The sequence below is a fragment of the Schistocerca nitens genome, chromosome 6 (assembly GCF_023898315.1).
Source record: "Schistocerca nitens isolate TAMUIC-IGC-003100 chromosome 6, iqSchNite1.1, whole genome shotgun sequence".
Lineage (NCBI taxonomy): Eukaryota > Metazoa > Arthropoda > Insecta > Orthoptera > Acrididae > Schistocerca > Schistocerca nitens.
In genome coordinates, this window is record NC_064619.1 from 346,071,456 (window position 1) to 346,085,971 (window position 14,516).

Sequence of the window (14,516 nt, forward strand, 5' to 3'; positions counted from 1 at the left end):
TTTCATCTCATGGAGCTGATAATGGCCAGCCATTTTGTCTCTTTGTAATTTCTTATTATCCTCAAGTGAATAGTTCTTTTCATACAATTGTTTCTAAAGTAAAGTTTGAGGTATCAAGCTGAAGTGTCACTTTATAAGGTAATACACAACAAAGTTAGGTTGATCTAAGGTACTGGATAAAAAAGAAGAGGAAGGAAAGGAGATGAGGAGGAGGCCATACTATCAATCAATGAATCTCTTCCATTCTCCTAACAAAAAGTCAAACCACAATGGCTAGGTGGAGACTTAAATGTGACTCCAATGAAGAGTCATTGTTTTCATCACAGTGCTTCTTAAATACAGCCAAACAGCCATGTAAATTCATCCAAAATAAATACATCTGTGATTTTAAGTAATACTCATAAAGCACTGAGGAGCTGAACACCAGCAGGTCACAGTTTATGTAAATCACTTAGTTTAGTAGTATTCTTATGTACTTCCAAGTAGAAGTGAACAGTAACTGTTTATCTGCTTTTAGTTGTGCTTTTTCTATGGTCATATGAGTTCGCATATATTTTTATCATTAATATAGACACAGAAAAATTTGTAATGCAGTTTCCCGCCAGTATAAGTGCTAGTGTGGCAGTATTTACTTGAGCTCTGTTAGCATTGTTCTTTCTCAGTTACCCCCTGACTGCTTTCGTGGCTAATTTTTTTCACAGTTTAATACGGTTTTTTGATAATAAGAAATGGATAGGGACTGTTCTTCTTGTGTGTGGACACTAGGCGAATGGGCTGCTCTCCAGAATAGGCCAGAAGGAACAATGTTGTTGTTGCACCAGTGGTGAAAGCTGTCATACATTTGGTGTTGCCAGAATCCACTAGCAACACCAATGTCACAGCATCTTCTGACATGCACCATCTGGGTAGTCTGGCCTCATATGAGGGTATATAGTGGATAGTGGTGGGCTCGTGTTATCTCTAGATGGAAGGTGAAAGTGGAAAGTGGATGCACAGATGGCCCCCCTTCTGCCTTAGCTACAGACACGGTATGTTGCTCAGTGTTTGTAATGCATTTGAAATTACAGGTGATGCCTCACCTGCTGGGCCAGTGTTTATTTTCCTCTTAGGTCTGGAAAAACACAGAGAGTGAGTCTGTTGTTCATTGGGATCTCTGGTGGTAGGAGTTAGCCCTTTATTGAAATTGCTGGCAATTTGGGAAAGGAGGTCAGTCATGTGGAGCTATCTTCCAGTGACTACTGAACACATTGGGTGCAACAGATTGCAAATAGTGGCTCATGTTGGCATGAATGACACTTTTTGCCTGCATTCTGGGGTCACATTTAGCAAAAATGGAATTTCACTTCCTGAAGATAATAATGGCCAGCCACTTTCCCCCTTGGTAATTTCCTTGCTTTCTTTTGGCACTTGGTTGGCTTAATGAAGGTGGCTACTCAGGTAACTGTGTGTGTGTGTGTGTGTGTGTGTGTGTGTGTGTGTGTGTGTGTGTGTGTGTGTGTGTGTGTGTGTGTGTGTGTGTGTGGTGTGCACATAGGGATGTCCATAATAAAATGCTTGGTAAAATCAAAGACAGATCAGTTGCATTACTCTTGGAGGAGAACATTCAGCTTTGCATATCAGCTAGGGGAAATTTTAATCTGTTATTGGTAAACTGCAGGTGCATCCATGGTACACTCCGCAAATAACTTATTAAAGGTAATAATGCCTACTAGTATTAGGAACAAAAAGTTGGCTGAAACTGGAAGTGAACAGTAGCAAATTACTAAATTCACTTTGGAATATATAACCACAAAGGATACGTTAGGCACCAGTGTTGGCAGCATACTCATTGCCATAAAATACTCTACAGTATCTAGTGAGGTTATTATAGATTCTGACTGTGAAATAGTCTGGGTGCAGGTAAACATCAAAGGTGGCTCAAACGCAGTAGCCTATACATACCTCCTATACCAGAGAATTTCAGAGACAACTTGGAGAATATCATGAGTGCATTTCGTGATCATTCACCATAATCAAGCGGGAGAGAGCAGAGGGACTTCAATTTGCCAATGAAGGAATGGTAGAGTAATGTGATTAACATTCATGTCAGAGATAAGGATTTTTGTGATAGTGTTCCGAATGTTTTCGTCTGAAAATTACTTTGAGCAGATACTTAGAGAACAGATGTATGAGGGCAATGTCACAGACCAACTAGTAATTAAAACACCTGAACTTTTGAATCACTTATGGTCTAGGAGGGAATCTGTAATTATAAGGCTGTGATAGCATCAATGGCTATGGGCATTATAAGGAATATTTAAAGAATACTGGTAGTAGGAAAATATTTTCGGTTAGTACAAGTGACAGGATCCAAATTCTGGAGAATGTAAATAGTCAACATCAAGTTCTTGAGGATGAAGACCAACTATAGTTAAACGGCCATGTCAGAAACTTGCTGCAAAAATGGAGAAAGCTTAATCTCTATTTAACTGTAGTCAAAACCTAGTACATGAAAAAAGTGGAATGAAGCCAAAATGAGTGTGAGGAGACAGACACCGGAAGTATCCAATGAATTTGAAAGTAAAATTTTGCCAAATGTTCTGATTAAAAACCCTAAGAAGTTTTAGGCTTATAATCAATAAGCAGATGGAAATCATCCACTCAGTCAGTCAGTCAGTGACCAGACTGGCACCAAAGCAGATGATTACAGATAGAAGAATGAAATACTGAGTTTGGTCTCGCAAAATGTTTCACTGAGGAGGACCATAACATAGTTCCTCCTTTCAACTATCACACAACACACAAAATGACTGATGGTGTGATACATGAGCTTGGAAGAGAAAATCAATGAAGACTGCTCAACAGTATAAAGATAACTGGATGAGATAACTGTGAGGTACTGTAGAGATGATGTGAAAGAACTTTATCTCCTTTTAGCAACAGTTCATTGTAGGTCCTTAGGTCATGAATGCAACAAAGAGTGCTTAGCAACTGGAAAAAAAGTGCAGGTCGTTACCCCATTTTCCAGAAGGATTATCGAAGAGATGCACATAATTGAAAGCCTATATTTCTACAGTCAGCCTGCTGCAGAATTATGAAACTGTCTTGTACTCATGCATTGTGACATTTTGATGGAAGGAAAATCTCCTGTACAAAAGTCAATATCAATTCTGCAGACAGAAATCTTATGACACTTAGTTCGTTCTCCTCATCAGTGAGATCCTGAGTGACATAAGGAGGTTGATGCCATGTCTCTCAGCTTCCAGACATCTGATATAGTTTCAGACTTAAGCTTCGTGCAAAAATATTATCTTAACAAGTATCATATCAGATTGGTGATAGGACTTGGAACTTTCTTGTAGGTAGAACTTGACATTACTTTTCATAATGGGACAACATCTGCAGATAGAAACGTGATTACACAAGTACAACAAGGGAGTCTTTCAGGGCTGTTACTGTTTATAATTTGTATTAATGGTCTATTGGATAATGCTGAAGATGGTGTGAGGCTATTCGTGGATGACATCTTTGTCTATAGGAATACTGCATCATCAAAACCCTGCAGTAAAATGCCAGAAGACCTGCAGAGGATGGAAAATTGGTGTAAGAAATGGCAGTGATACTGAACACTGATAAATCTTCTGTATTGCATGTAAACAGGTGAAGAGGTCCACTACTCCGCAATTGCGCCACTGTCAATAAATTTACAGAAACAGTAACTGCCTTAAAATAAGTCGGAGTAACCATCTGGAGCAATTTAAATGGAGTGACCATATACAACAATAGCAGGAAATGCATTGCCAGGCTAAGATTCAGTGGGAGAATAATACTGAAATGTCTTCATCCATGAAAGAAGCAGCATACATAACTCTTGTCTAATCAATTCTTGAGTATTTTTCATAGCCTAGGACTCAGACCAAACAGGATTAATGGAGGATATGAAGAAGATTCAATGAAGAATGACATGTTTAATGATGGGACTGTTTACTTGGTTCCAGAGCATTACAGAGATGCTCAACAAAGTCCAGTGTTACATGCTAAAAGAGAGAAGTTGGGCTTAACAGAAGTTTACTGCTGAAATTGAAAGTGTACGTTCCAAGAAGTTGGGGCAACAGATTAATTACTCTCACATAAATCTTGTGTAATGATCAAGACAACAATTCAGGTGAATAAGAATGTGTACGAAGCTTATTGACAGCCATTCTTTCCGTTTGCCATTCGTGGATGAAACAAGTAAGGAGGGGAAAGATAATGGTACCAGAGTTACCTTCTGCCATGCACCATAAGGTGTAAGTATAGATGGAGATGTAGACTGTTTTCTATTGATTGAGTGAAAATACGGAAGTTTCAGAACTTCCATGTAGTAAAGATATATTTTCTCATTTCCTGTCCCAAAAATGTCCCTTCAGCATAGAAATGCTGTCTAGAGAAAAACTTAAAATGTAAAAATTGCTTTTCAAAACAGACAAGTTCCTGCTTTTGAAGAAATGACTTCCCACTTACATGCTCATTCCAGTAACAAATAGAGAGACTCCTTAGGATTGTGTGTTTTAGCTCATCCAGCGAGTCGGGCAATCATTAACACCCTTATCTCATTTTTGAGGAGCAGGAATCGCATTTGTCAGGCCATCCACATGTATGTTTTCCATGATTACTGTAAATCACTTGAAGCATATGTCAGAATGGTTCCATTCCAGACCAAGCTTGTGCTTCATGTCTGACATACTATCAGTAATTTTGTAACAGCTTTTTATTATTTTGTAGTAAACATAATGTCAAATTTTAATTACCTTCTTTGGATAACATGAAAGAACAATAATTCTGACTAGCTACAGTTAAACTTCTGAAGCATCTAGTGACAGAATTCCATATGCTCAGTGACTCTTTTTTCCTTGAATTTTATAGTTATGTTTGCCGTAACTGCAAACCATTTTGATACAATTCTTTCGTTTAAGATCTGAAGTTATACTCCACAAACACACTGTGTTTTTATTTGGTAATATGTGATGTTAGGTGCCCAAATCAATTTCTGTAATCATGAAATTTTTTTCTCAGAAGAATGAGACAGCCGCAGAGGAAAGTAAATATCAAATTTCAAATGAAATAAATGAAATACTGGTTCAGTTTCAAAATTAAATCCACTGCAAACAATGATGATGCAGGGTTTCTCATTATTTTTCTTGTTTTGCCTGTTATACATTGTTTAACCTTGTAACAATTCAAAGTGGATGATGAATCTATCAGACTCTGGAAGAGTGATAATGGGTCAGGTTCCATTCATTCTCAAGACTTTCAAAGTGACCCACACAGCTGCCAGTGTGCTGACCTTACAGAAATGAAATTTCTTGAATAGAAAAAACTGACACCGCCAATCAGCACCAATTCTGAAAATTCTGGCACAAAAAACAACTCATAATTTTTTTCACACAACACCCTGAAGCTGTAGATCAAGGCAATCGTGTACATGATTTATTTCTTGACTTCTGAAAAGAATTTTGCTCAACCACAGCAATTACTTTAGTCGTGACACATAAATTGATAAGCTTATAGTTCATAAATCCCAATGAACCAGCCGGCCGCGGTGGTCTAGCGGTTCTGGCGCTGCAGTCCGGAACCGCGGGACTGCTACGGTCGCAGGTTCGAATCCTGCCTCGGGCATGGGTGTGTGTGATGTCCTTAGGTTAGTTAGGTTTAAGTAGTTCTAAGTTCTAGGGGACTTATGACCTAAGATGTTGAGTCCCATAGTGCTCAGAGCCATTTGAACCAATGAACCATCAACAGCACAATACAGAGTAATGAGCATTCTGGCATTTAAAATGAAATGTACATTCTATCCTGCATGATTTGTCATAGATTTGTATGATCCTTGGGAAAATGTAAAGGAGATACAGAAAGATTTGAACAAGCAGACACTTGAATATAGGTGCTAACCATTCTGCAAAAGCTTACTTGCAAAGGTGCAAGAACTGATATTAACTGAGGAACCTAAGTATGTACTACGGCCTCCTATGTATTGTTCCTGTAGAGCCCTCAAAGACAAGATTAGACTAGCTGCAATATCTACAGAGGCATTTAAATAGTCATTCCTTCCATGACCCATATGAGAAAAAGACTGTAAGAAATTATAATATGTGGTACAACAAGAAGTTACCCTCTGCCAGGGTTGCAGTATGGGCATACACATGGATGTAGGTTTAGAAGTACTAGGGAAACAGTTCTAAGTATCTAACAAGGATACCACAAGAAGAAAATGTATTCCAAAAAATTTAAAAACTTTTCTCATACGTAAAGTGACTTTAATCAAAATGTGCTCACTCATGAGTAGAGAAATGCGCAAAGGATGGGGTTAGTATGGGATTTTCGTGTTCTGGTGCAAATGTTTTCCGGCATCTCCCATCACACAATGCAGTACACTGAGAATCCCAATGAACTGAAAAGGAGGTTACATTTGTAGCAATTCCCTCAGCAAATAATCTAATATTTAGACTCTAGGCTAGTAGTTTTTATTAGCAGCATGAATATTGACAATGTTAAGTGCTTCAATGAATCAATTCCTAAAGCTTGCTGATAACAGCTGTTCCACGCTAAATAAAAATTTTATTGTCTAGACGTAAAGCTAGTAGTAGACAACAAACAGTAGCTATTTCCAATAACAGAGAAAAGTGCTCAATGTAACAATTTTACTGCTACATTTGCTATGTTGTATTTAATTTGAGTTTACGTCAGTTAATTACTGACAGTTTCTAATAACAACTACTTCTTTTAATTATTATCCACCTCGATTCTTTCAATGCTCCTGAAGATACTTCTGTTGTGTGGTTTTCACAGTGCAATGAATGAATAAGTTTTGTCTAGACTAGAAACAGTAATGCGCACTTCATTTTCATTACTAGAGAGTAACGTGAAGCTTTCTATCTACAGATTTACCTGGATGGACCATATGGAGCACCCTCAAGTCATATTTTCAGAGCACAACATGCTGTTTTGATTGCCACAGGAATTGGAGTCACCCCATTTGCATCAATTCTGCAGTCAATTATGCACCGATACTGGAAAGCGAGGCACACATGTCCAAAATGCAAGTATTCATGGGCAAGTGAAATACCACCAACAGTCATGAAACTCAGAAAGGTATATGTCAATGTCATCCATCACTTGAAAAATAGTTGTGAATATTATGACATGCCAAAGCTTCCGTAGTACTTAGGTGTTCATCTAGGTGTTCATCTAGCAATAACAATAAACATACATTTAAAATAAGTAGTTAGAGAAAACATTACCATATCATATTTTACCAATATCATGTCATAAAATGACCTACTGAAGAAACTGAAAATATGTCCTTAATCATTTGTATGTTTCAATTATGATTATTATTAAAATTCATCCAGTTTTCTTAAAAGAAAAATCAATGTAATTGGAGATGACACCTTCACTTCAAATGAAAGTATTACATGGATAGTAACTGTCGCAGTGGGAAAAATCTGTTGTAGATACTGAAAAGAAAAAAATTATTCAACTATCTCCATGTTGAACCAACTGGCATCTTTCATACCCCGTTCCTTTAGAATTAATGTTAGTTTCTTGACTCAATACCACAAAACCAACAGATTTGGCTTCACTGAAATGTGTGATCTGTTTCTGCCAGTATGAATTGGCACAAAATAGCTGACCTTGCAGCAACTGTATTAGTGAATAATGATTGAAATTGGTCAACACAAGGATGTAATAATTTTTAGTGGTATCAAATAGAAGCATCATACAGGCTCAGTTGTAAGAAAAGCAGATGGAAGACTTCATTCATTCACTGGTGAGATACTTGGAAATGAAATGCAATCAGTCTATGAAGAACATGGCTTATAAAATACTTGCATGACACATCCTAAAATATTGCTGAAGTTTGTGGAACCCCACCAAATAAAACTATCAAGAGATATTGAATTTAGACAAACAAGGGCGGCACAAATTGTCACATTTGTCGAAGTCATGGGTGAGTGCCATGGAGAGGTTAGTGCCACAGAAATGCTGGGAAAACTGAGTTTGAGCTACCAGATGTTTGAAGATAGATGAAAACTGTTAAGCAAAAGTCTACTTGTAAAGTTTCAAGAACCAGCTTTAAGTGAGGAATCTATGAATACACTACAACGCCTTGTGTATTGGTTCAGCACGGGGTTTCAAGAACAAGACCATGATGAGCAGCTGACCCATCAAAATATTGTGCAGCTTCCACAACATTATCTGACATGATGCTTGTGAACCAATGAAGTGGTTACTGTGTCAGGAAAGTCTCAAACAGCACATCCATTACCTTTATGAGGAAGAGATGGCCAACAGAGTATGTGAGTTCGATAAACTCCACTACAATAGAAACACTGTTGTGCTGTCATATGTTTTTACTGAGATGTCAGGACTGGAAAACTGTACAGACATCTACCAAGGATCAAACGATGAGCCATCATATCACTGATGAGAGAAAGAATCCATTATACTAGGTGAGAATTAGACAGACTCCAGGAGCTTGCTTCCACTACATCTGAATATCTCATTGTGTCTGTCAGTGGATTCTTGGGGGTGGGTGGACTGTGCTATAAGGTTACTTTCAGACTGGACACAGCAGCAGACTTCAAAGTTCCATTGTGTTACACACCAATCATCGCAAGAATATAAACCATACACACATATTGTGTTTAATTTCACAGATAAACAATTGTGTGATGCTGCAATGTCTGTGTTTGAAAAGGGACTAAATTTTGCACCCACTCCAAAGACCTTTCCTCTCAAGGGTTTTATCAGTACCTTCAACATTGCAGCGCATCAGCAACTGTTGGTTAATATATTAAAAAAATGAAAACCCACCTCGATTGCGAAAAAAGCACCTAGTGTTAACCTAGGTTTCGGCGTAGATAACTACACCTTCTTCAGAACAACAATAAAACCCACAAGTGCCTAAGAAGACCTTTGTCAATGATCAAAAGAACACCATAGCTATACATTTATAAACGAAAAAGAAAAGGAAAACACAAACAGTACATAGTGGTTTTTGACTTTGTACATATGTACTGTTTGTGTTTTCCTTTTCTTTTTCGTTTATATATGTATAGCTATGGTGTTCTTTTAATCACTGACAAAGGTTTCCTTAGGCACTTGTGGGTTTTATTGTTGTTCTGAAGAAGGTGTAGTTATCTACGCCGAAATCTAGGTTAATACTAGGTGCTTTTTTCACAATAGAGGCAGGTTTTTAGTTTTTTAATATTTTATCAGTACTGTTGAGCGAGGTTTCTTGAAAGTTTGGAGTGAGACTGCTGAAGAAATAAGGCAAGAGATTTGCAGGGGCATAACCAGGATGTCCACACCAGAGCAGAACATAAACACTGAGGGAAAGGAAAGTTCTCCTTTCCTTAAGAGAAGACGCAGAAACAGTGATTTTACCTGCTGAGAAGGGAAATGCTACTATTCTTCTGACTGCAACAATCTATTTCGGCAAGATGACGGATTTACTGTAGGACTCAGCGTATTGCTATCTCCAGAAGGATCAAACTGATGCAGTACAATGGAAGATAATCACGTTCCTCAAATCCAGCAAGTTTTTTGAACATCTTAAAAAGAGCTTATGAGTACAAACGCCAGTTCCACCATGACTTTATGGATTGCCTAATATCCATAAGGAAGGGACTCCTCTTTGCCCCATCATGAGCAACATAGGAGCCCCAACATATTATCTGGCAAAACATCAGGCTTCTCTTCTAAGCCCAATGGTAGGAAAATGTGAACATCACATACTGATCAAGAGCACCGAACACTTTCGGCATACAGTTGTGGATAATCTTTCGCAAGTAAACTCTCTATGAGGACCGAATATTATAATGAAACAGCCACTGATAATTTATTTACTGAATTCATATTTCTGTCCATGCACTGGGGCGGGTTTTGATTTCAGTTTATGAAGATAATTATTTTTTAGAAGAGGGGTGGTGGTTGTGGCAGTGGGCCCAGTTTCACCTGCCCATTTGCTAGGTATGCTAAGACTAACAGAAAGAATACTGTTTAAAGTAAATAACTGTACATCTTTCTTTTTTTTTTTTCTTTAAGGATCTTGGAATTCTTACACCTGCTTCCCAAAACATGCACTACTTTGTACAAAGATATCCCACATACAATAGGAAACAAGACCTCATAGCCACTCCTTGAACAAATTACCTGAATATTTAGATTAAAGGATTAAATAGTAATGTTAGCTACACAGCAGTTAGCAGTGGTTATTGTAAAGGTGCATAACAAATAGCAATATGTTGTAAACAGAGCTTATTTACAGATTTTGGTTATTATTTTCTCAAAAACTACCAATGTAATCAGGCAAGTTTTAAGCTACTACTTGGAGACAGACAACAGCTATTTAATGTAAGAGGAAGCTGTAGGGTTTTCTCAAAGTAGCAGCTGACTTCCTGATTTATTTGACTGAATTCAGCTGGCACAGGCTTGAACAGCTCCAAGCAATATAATGATGGTCTACTGTTATACAGATTCAATTTCTACAATCTGCTTTACTTTTGCTAATGTATACTTCAACTCATTCCACATCTCTGAACGTTCTCCTTCATGATGGGACCTACACAATAGGATGGATGGGTAAACATTAGTAGAGAAAGGAGTTAGGTAAATAACTCCACATATATACAGCAGCCTGCCATGCAATATGAGGGATAAAGTAGTGCAATTTGAGGATAAAGTAAAGATGTTTCTGTATGAAGTTCCTTCTACTAATTGTAATATCATCTTCATAGTAATTCTTAAAATCAATATTTTACATTATAATATAGTTAAAAAATAGTATGATATAACTATATTTCATAATGCGCATTTCACTTGCATACCTTGGGATTTTGAAAGTACTTAGGGATGCACAGAGACTACTTTCAATGGGTTCCATGGAGTGCAACTAACACCATTTAACATTTATTTGGTTCAGACCATGTCTTTGAGAAGTCCTGTCCAAGTCTGCAGGTCTCAAAACTGTTTCCATAGTGGGGGAAGTATGTTGTTGTCTAAAATTCTAGCCTTTTCAGTTTTCAAACACTAAATGCCAAAGAGCAAAACAACATTCTTGATACTGTCGTATTATATGTGTTTACAAAGATTGAATTAAGTGGTTTTTATTTATCACTTTCTCTCCTAATTGGCATGTTCAATAAGTGCTACATGTACATTTTGTTCAAGTAAAGACCTGTGCAATGATCACACCTAATTTGTAATTTAGGTAGACTTCTTCTGGATAAACAGAGATCAACGTTCATTTGAATGGTTTGTGAATTTGCTGTCACAACTGGAAATAGAACAAGCTGAACTTGGAGGTGCAATGGAAAGATTTCTTGATATGCACATGTATATCACAAGTGCTCTTCAGAAAACTGACATGAAAGCAGTAGGACTACAGTTAGCACTGGACCTGCTGCATGAAAAGGTAACAACATTTTTCACTGCCTGATAGGCAAAGTCTAAATTAAGTTGTTTCTTTCTCTTGTTTGAAATAGGAAACTGAGAATTCCATTGCTCTTACAAATGAAAGAAATGATTATTATGTAGTTTGTATTATAACAAAGGAATGAATAAGAGCATTTTCTCAGAGTCCACTTTTATAGCCACTAGGACACTGTACTAAGTTACTGAACATATAGTTTGCAATGTTTATCACACAGAATCATGCAGCACATACGATGATGATGATGATGATGATGATGATGATGATGATGATGACATTGTTCAATGGTGACATGATTGCCACAAAAATTTGGGAACCAACATTTCAGGAATAACTGTTGAAGCAAATTGACACATTTGATTTCAGAATTTTTATAAATGGGCCATATAATTTATTCTTCACTTTGAAAATGCTTATAACCAATATCACTTGAGGATACTCTGTAATCTGCCCTACATGTTTGTATCTTGTCAAGGTTTGTGTTGTGGTCTTCAGTCCTGAGACTGGTTTGATGCAGCTCTCCATGCTACTCTATCCTGTGCAAGCTTCTTCATCTCCCAGTACCTACTGCAACCTACATCCTTCTGAATCTGCTTAGTGTATTCATCTCTTGGTCTCCCTCTACGATTTTTACCCTCCACAGTGCCCTCCAATGCTAAATTTGTGATCCCTTGATGCCTCAAAATATGTCCTACCAACCGATTCCTTCTTCTAGTCAAGTTGTGCCACAAACTTCTCTTCTCCCCAATCCTATTCAATACCTCCTCATTAGTTACGTGATCTACCCACCTTATCTTCAGCATTCTTCTGTAGCACCACATTTCAAAAGCTTCTATTCTCTTCTTGTCCAAACTAGTTATCGTCCATGTTTCACTTCCATACATGGCTACACTCCATACAAATCCTTTCAGAAACGACTTCCTGACACTTAAATCTATACTTGATGTTAACAAATTTCTCTTCTTCAGAAATGCTTTCCTTGCCATTGCCAGTCTGCATTTTATATCCTCTCTACTTCGACCATCATCAGTTATTTTGCTCCCCAAATAGGAAAACTCCTTTACTACTTTAAGTGTCTCATTTCCTAATCTAATTCCCTCAGCATCACCAGACTTAATTCGACTACATTCCATTATCCTCGTTTTGCTTTTGTTGATGTTCATCTTATATCCTCCATTCAAGACACTGTCCATTCCGTTCAACTGCTCTTCCAAGTCCTTTGCTGTCTCTGACAGAATTACAATGTCATCGGCGAACCTCAAAGTTTTTACTTCTTCTCCATGAATTTTAACACCTACTCCGAATTTTTCTTTTGTTTCCTTTACTGCTTGCTCAGTATACAGATTGAATAATATCGGGGAGAGGCTACAACCCTGTCTCACTCCTTTCCCAAACCACTGCTTCCCTTTCATGCCCCTCGACTCTTATAACTGCCATCTGGTTTCTGTACAAACTGTAAATAGCCTTTCACTCCCAGTATTTTACCCCTGCCACCTTCAGAATTTGAAAGAGAGTATTCCAGTCAACATTGTCAAAAGCTTTCTCTAAGTCTACAAATGCAAGAAACGTAGGTTTGCCTTTTCTTAATCTTTCTTCTAAGATAAGTCGTAAGGTCAGTATTGCCTCACGTGTCCAACATTTCTACGGAATCCAAACTGATCTTCCCCGAGGTCAAGGTATTAATTTGTAAAAGACGAGATTTTATGTAAGTAATGGTGTAGCAAGCAGTTAAGTTACCTTATATTTAGCTAAAAGGAATGCACAAGTTTTAACTCTAATCTATGGAATCTAGATATAAGAACTGTTCCATCAAGGATAAATAAATTACAATAGTGTCATATAATTTGACTTCAGAGTATTTCTAATTTTTTAAAGAATTAACAACAAACAGGATTAATGTATTCCTTAAAACATTAACTTTACCTATGTTTTTATTAGATAAGAACTGGCTTAAAGATAAGCAACTTCATTTTAATTGCACACCACTCTGTCAGTTGTAACCCACAGTATGATAAGCATTCAACCCCATATCAGCTTGAGGGGCATCTGTGCTGAAAACCTATACAAATAATTTAAACTCATCTTAATATTATTTGACTGAACTGCATTTTCATAAATCCAGGCTGTCAATAAATGTTGCCAAATGTTGTACATCATGAAAATATTGCTAAGTCACAATCTGGTGGCAAACTGTGTAAATGATTTGCACAGGTTCCCAACACTGGTGACCCACAAGCTGATTTGCGGATGTATGTTTCTCATTCTCTTTTAGCTATGACTAACAGACAATGGTGCACACTTGAAAATTATATTACATATTTTGAAACTAGTTATTTCTATCCATCTTCATATAGGTGGAAGAGATTAAATATACAAGTAGTATAAGCACAAAAGTTAACATCAGTTAAGTAGGTCAATGTACAAATGTTATTAGCCTGGAAATGTTAGGCCAAAATATACAGATTAGTGTACTTCGTAATTTTGCAAGAGTAGAGGCCATTTGAGGTGACAGATACAGGAGTTACCCTTTCATTGAAAAACATTTTTGCTTTTCATTTTCTATGAGGCCACTCAAGAGTGAAATTGCTTTTCCCTCTGGCAGATGCAAGAAAATATTTTCGGTAATAAACTGCCTGTTCACTGCCACTGAATTAATTTTGATCCAACTTGTTGAGGTAGTACTTTGTGGAACTTCTGAAGGGACTAAATTTAATTAGTTCCATTTCAATGCCAGTATCAGGAAGATAAAATATATGGATTATTAAGGAACGCACAGAAATAATTTCCAGTGTTGTTGTTGTTGTTGTTGTTGTTGTTGTTGTTGTTGTTGTTGTTGTTGTCTTCAGTCCTGAGACCGGTTTGATGCAGCTCTCCACGCTACTCTATCCTGTGCAAGCTTCTTCATCTCCCAGTACCTACTGCAGCCTACATCCTTCTGAATCTGCTTAGTGTATTCATCTCTTGGTCTCGCCCTACGATTTTTACCCGCCACGCTGCCCTCCAATACAAAATTGGTGACCCCTTCATGTCTCGGAACATGTCCTACCGACTGATCCATTCT

At 37.4% G+C, this 14,516-nt stretch overlaps 1 protein-coding gene across 1 annotated transcript in view; it reads left to right on the forward strand.

Moving 5' to 3' along the window:
* The window catches only part of LOC126263357 (NADPH oxidase 5-like), a 425,625-nt gene that overhangs the window by 372,221 nt on the left and 38,888 nt on the right, over nucleotides 1-14,516 (forward strand). Inside the window, exons 18-19 of the mRNA XM_049960447.1 lie at nucleotides 6,901-7,110; nucleotides 11,234-11,437. Coding sequence (XP_049816404.1) covers nucleotides 6,901-7,110; nucleotides 11,234-11,437 — 414 coding nt within the window. The remainder of the gene's footprint in view (nucleotides 1-6,900; nucleotides 7,111-11,233; nucleotides 11,438-14,516) is intronic.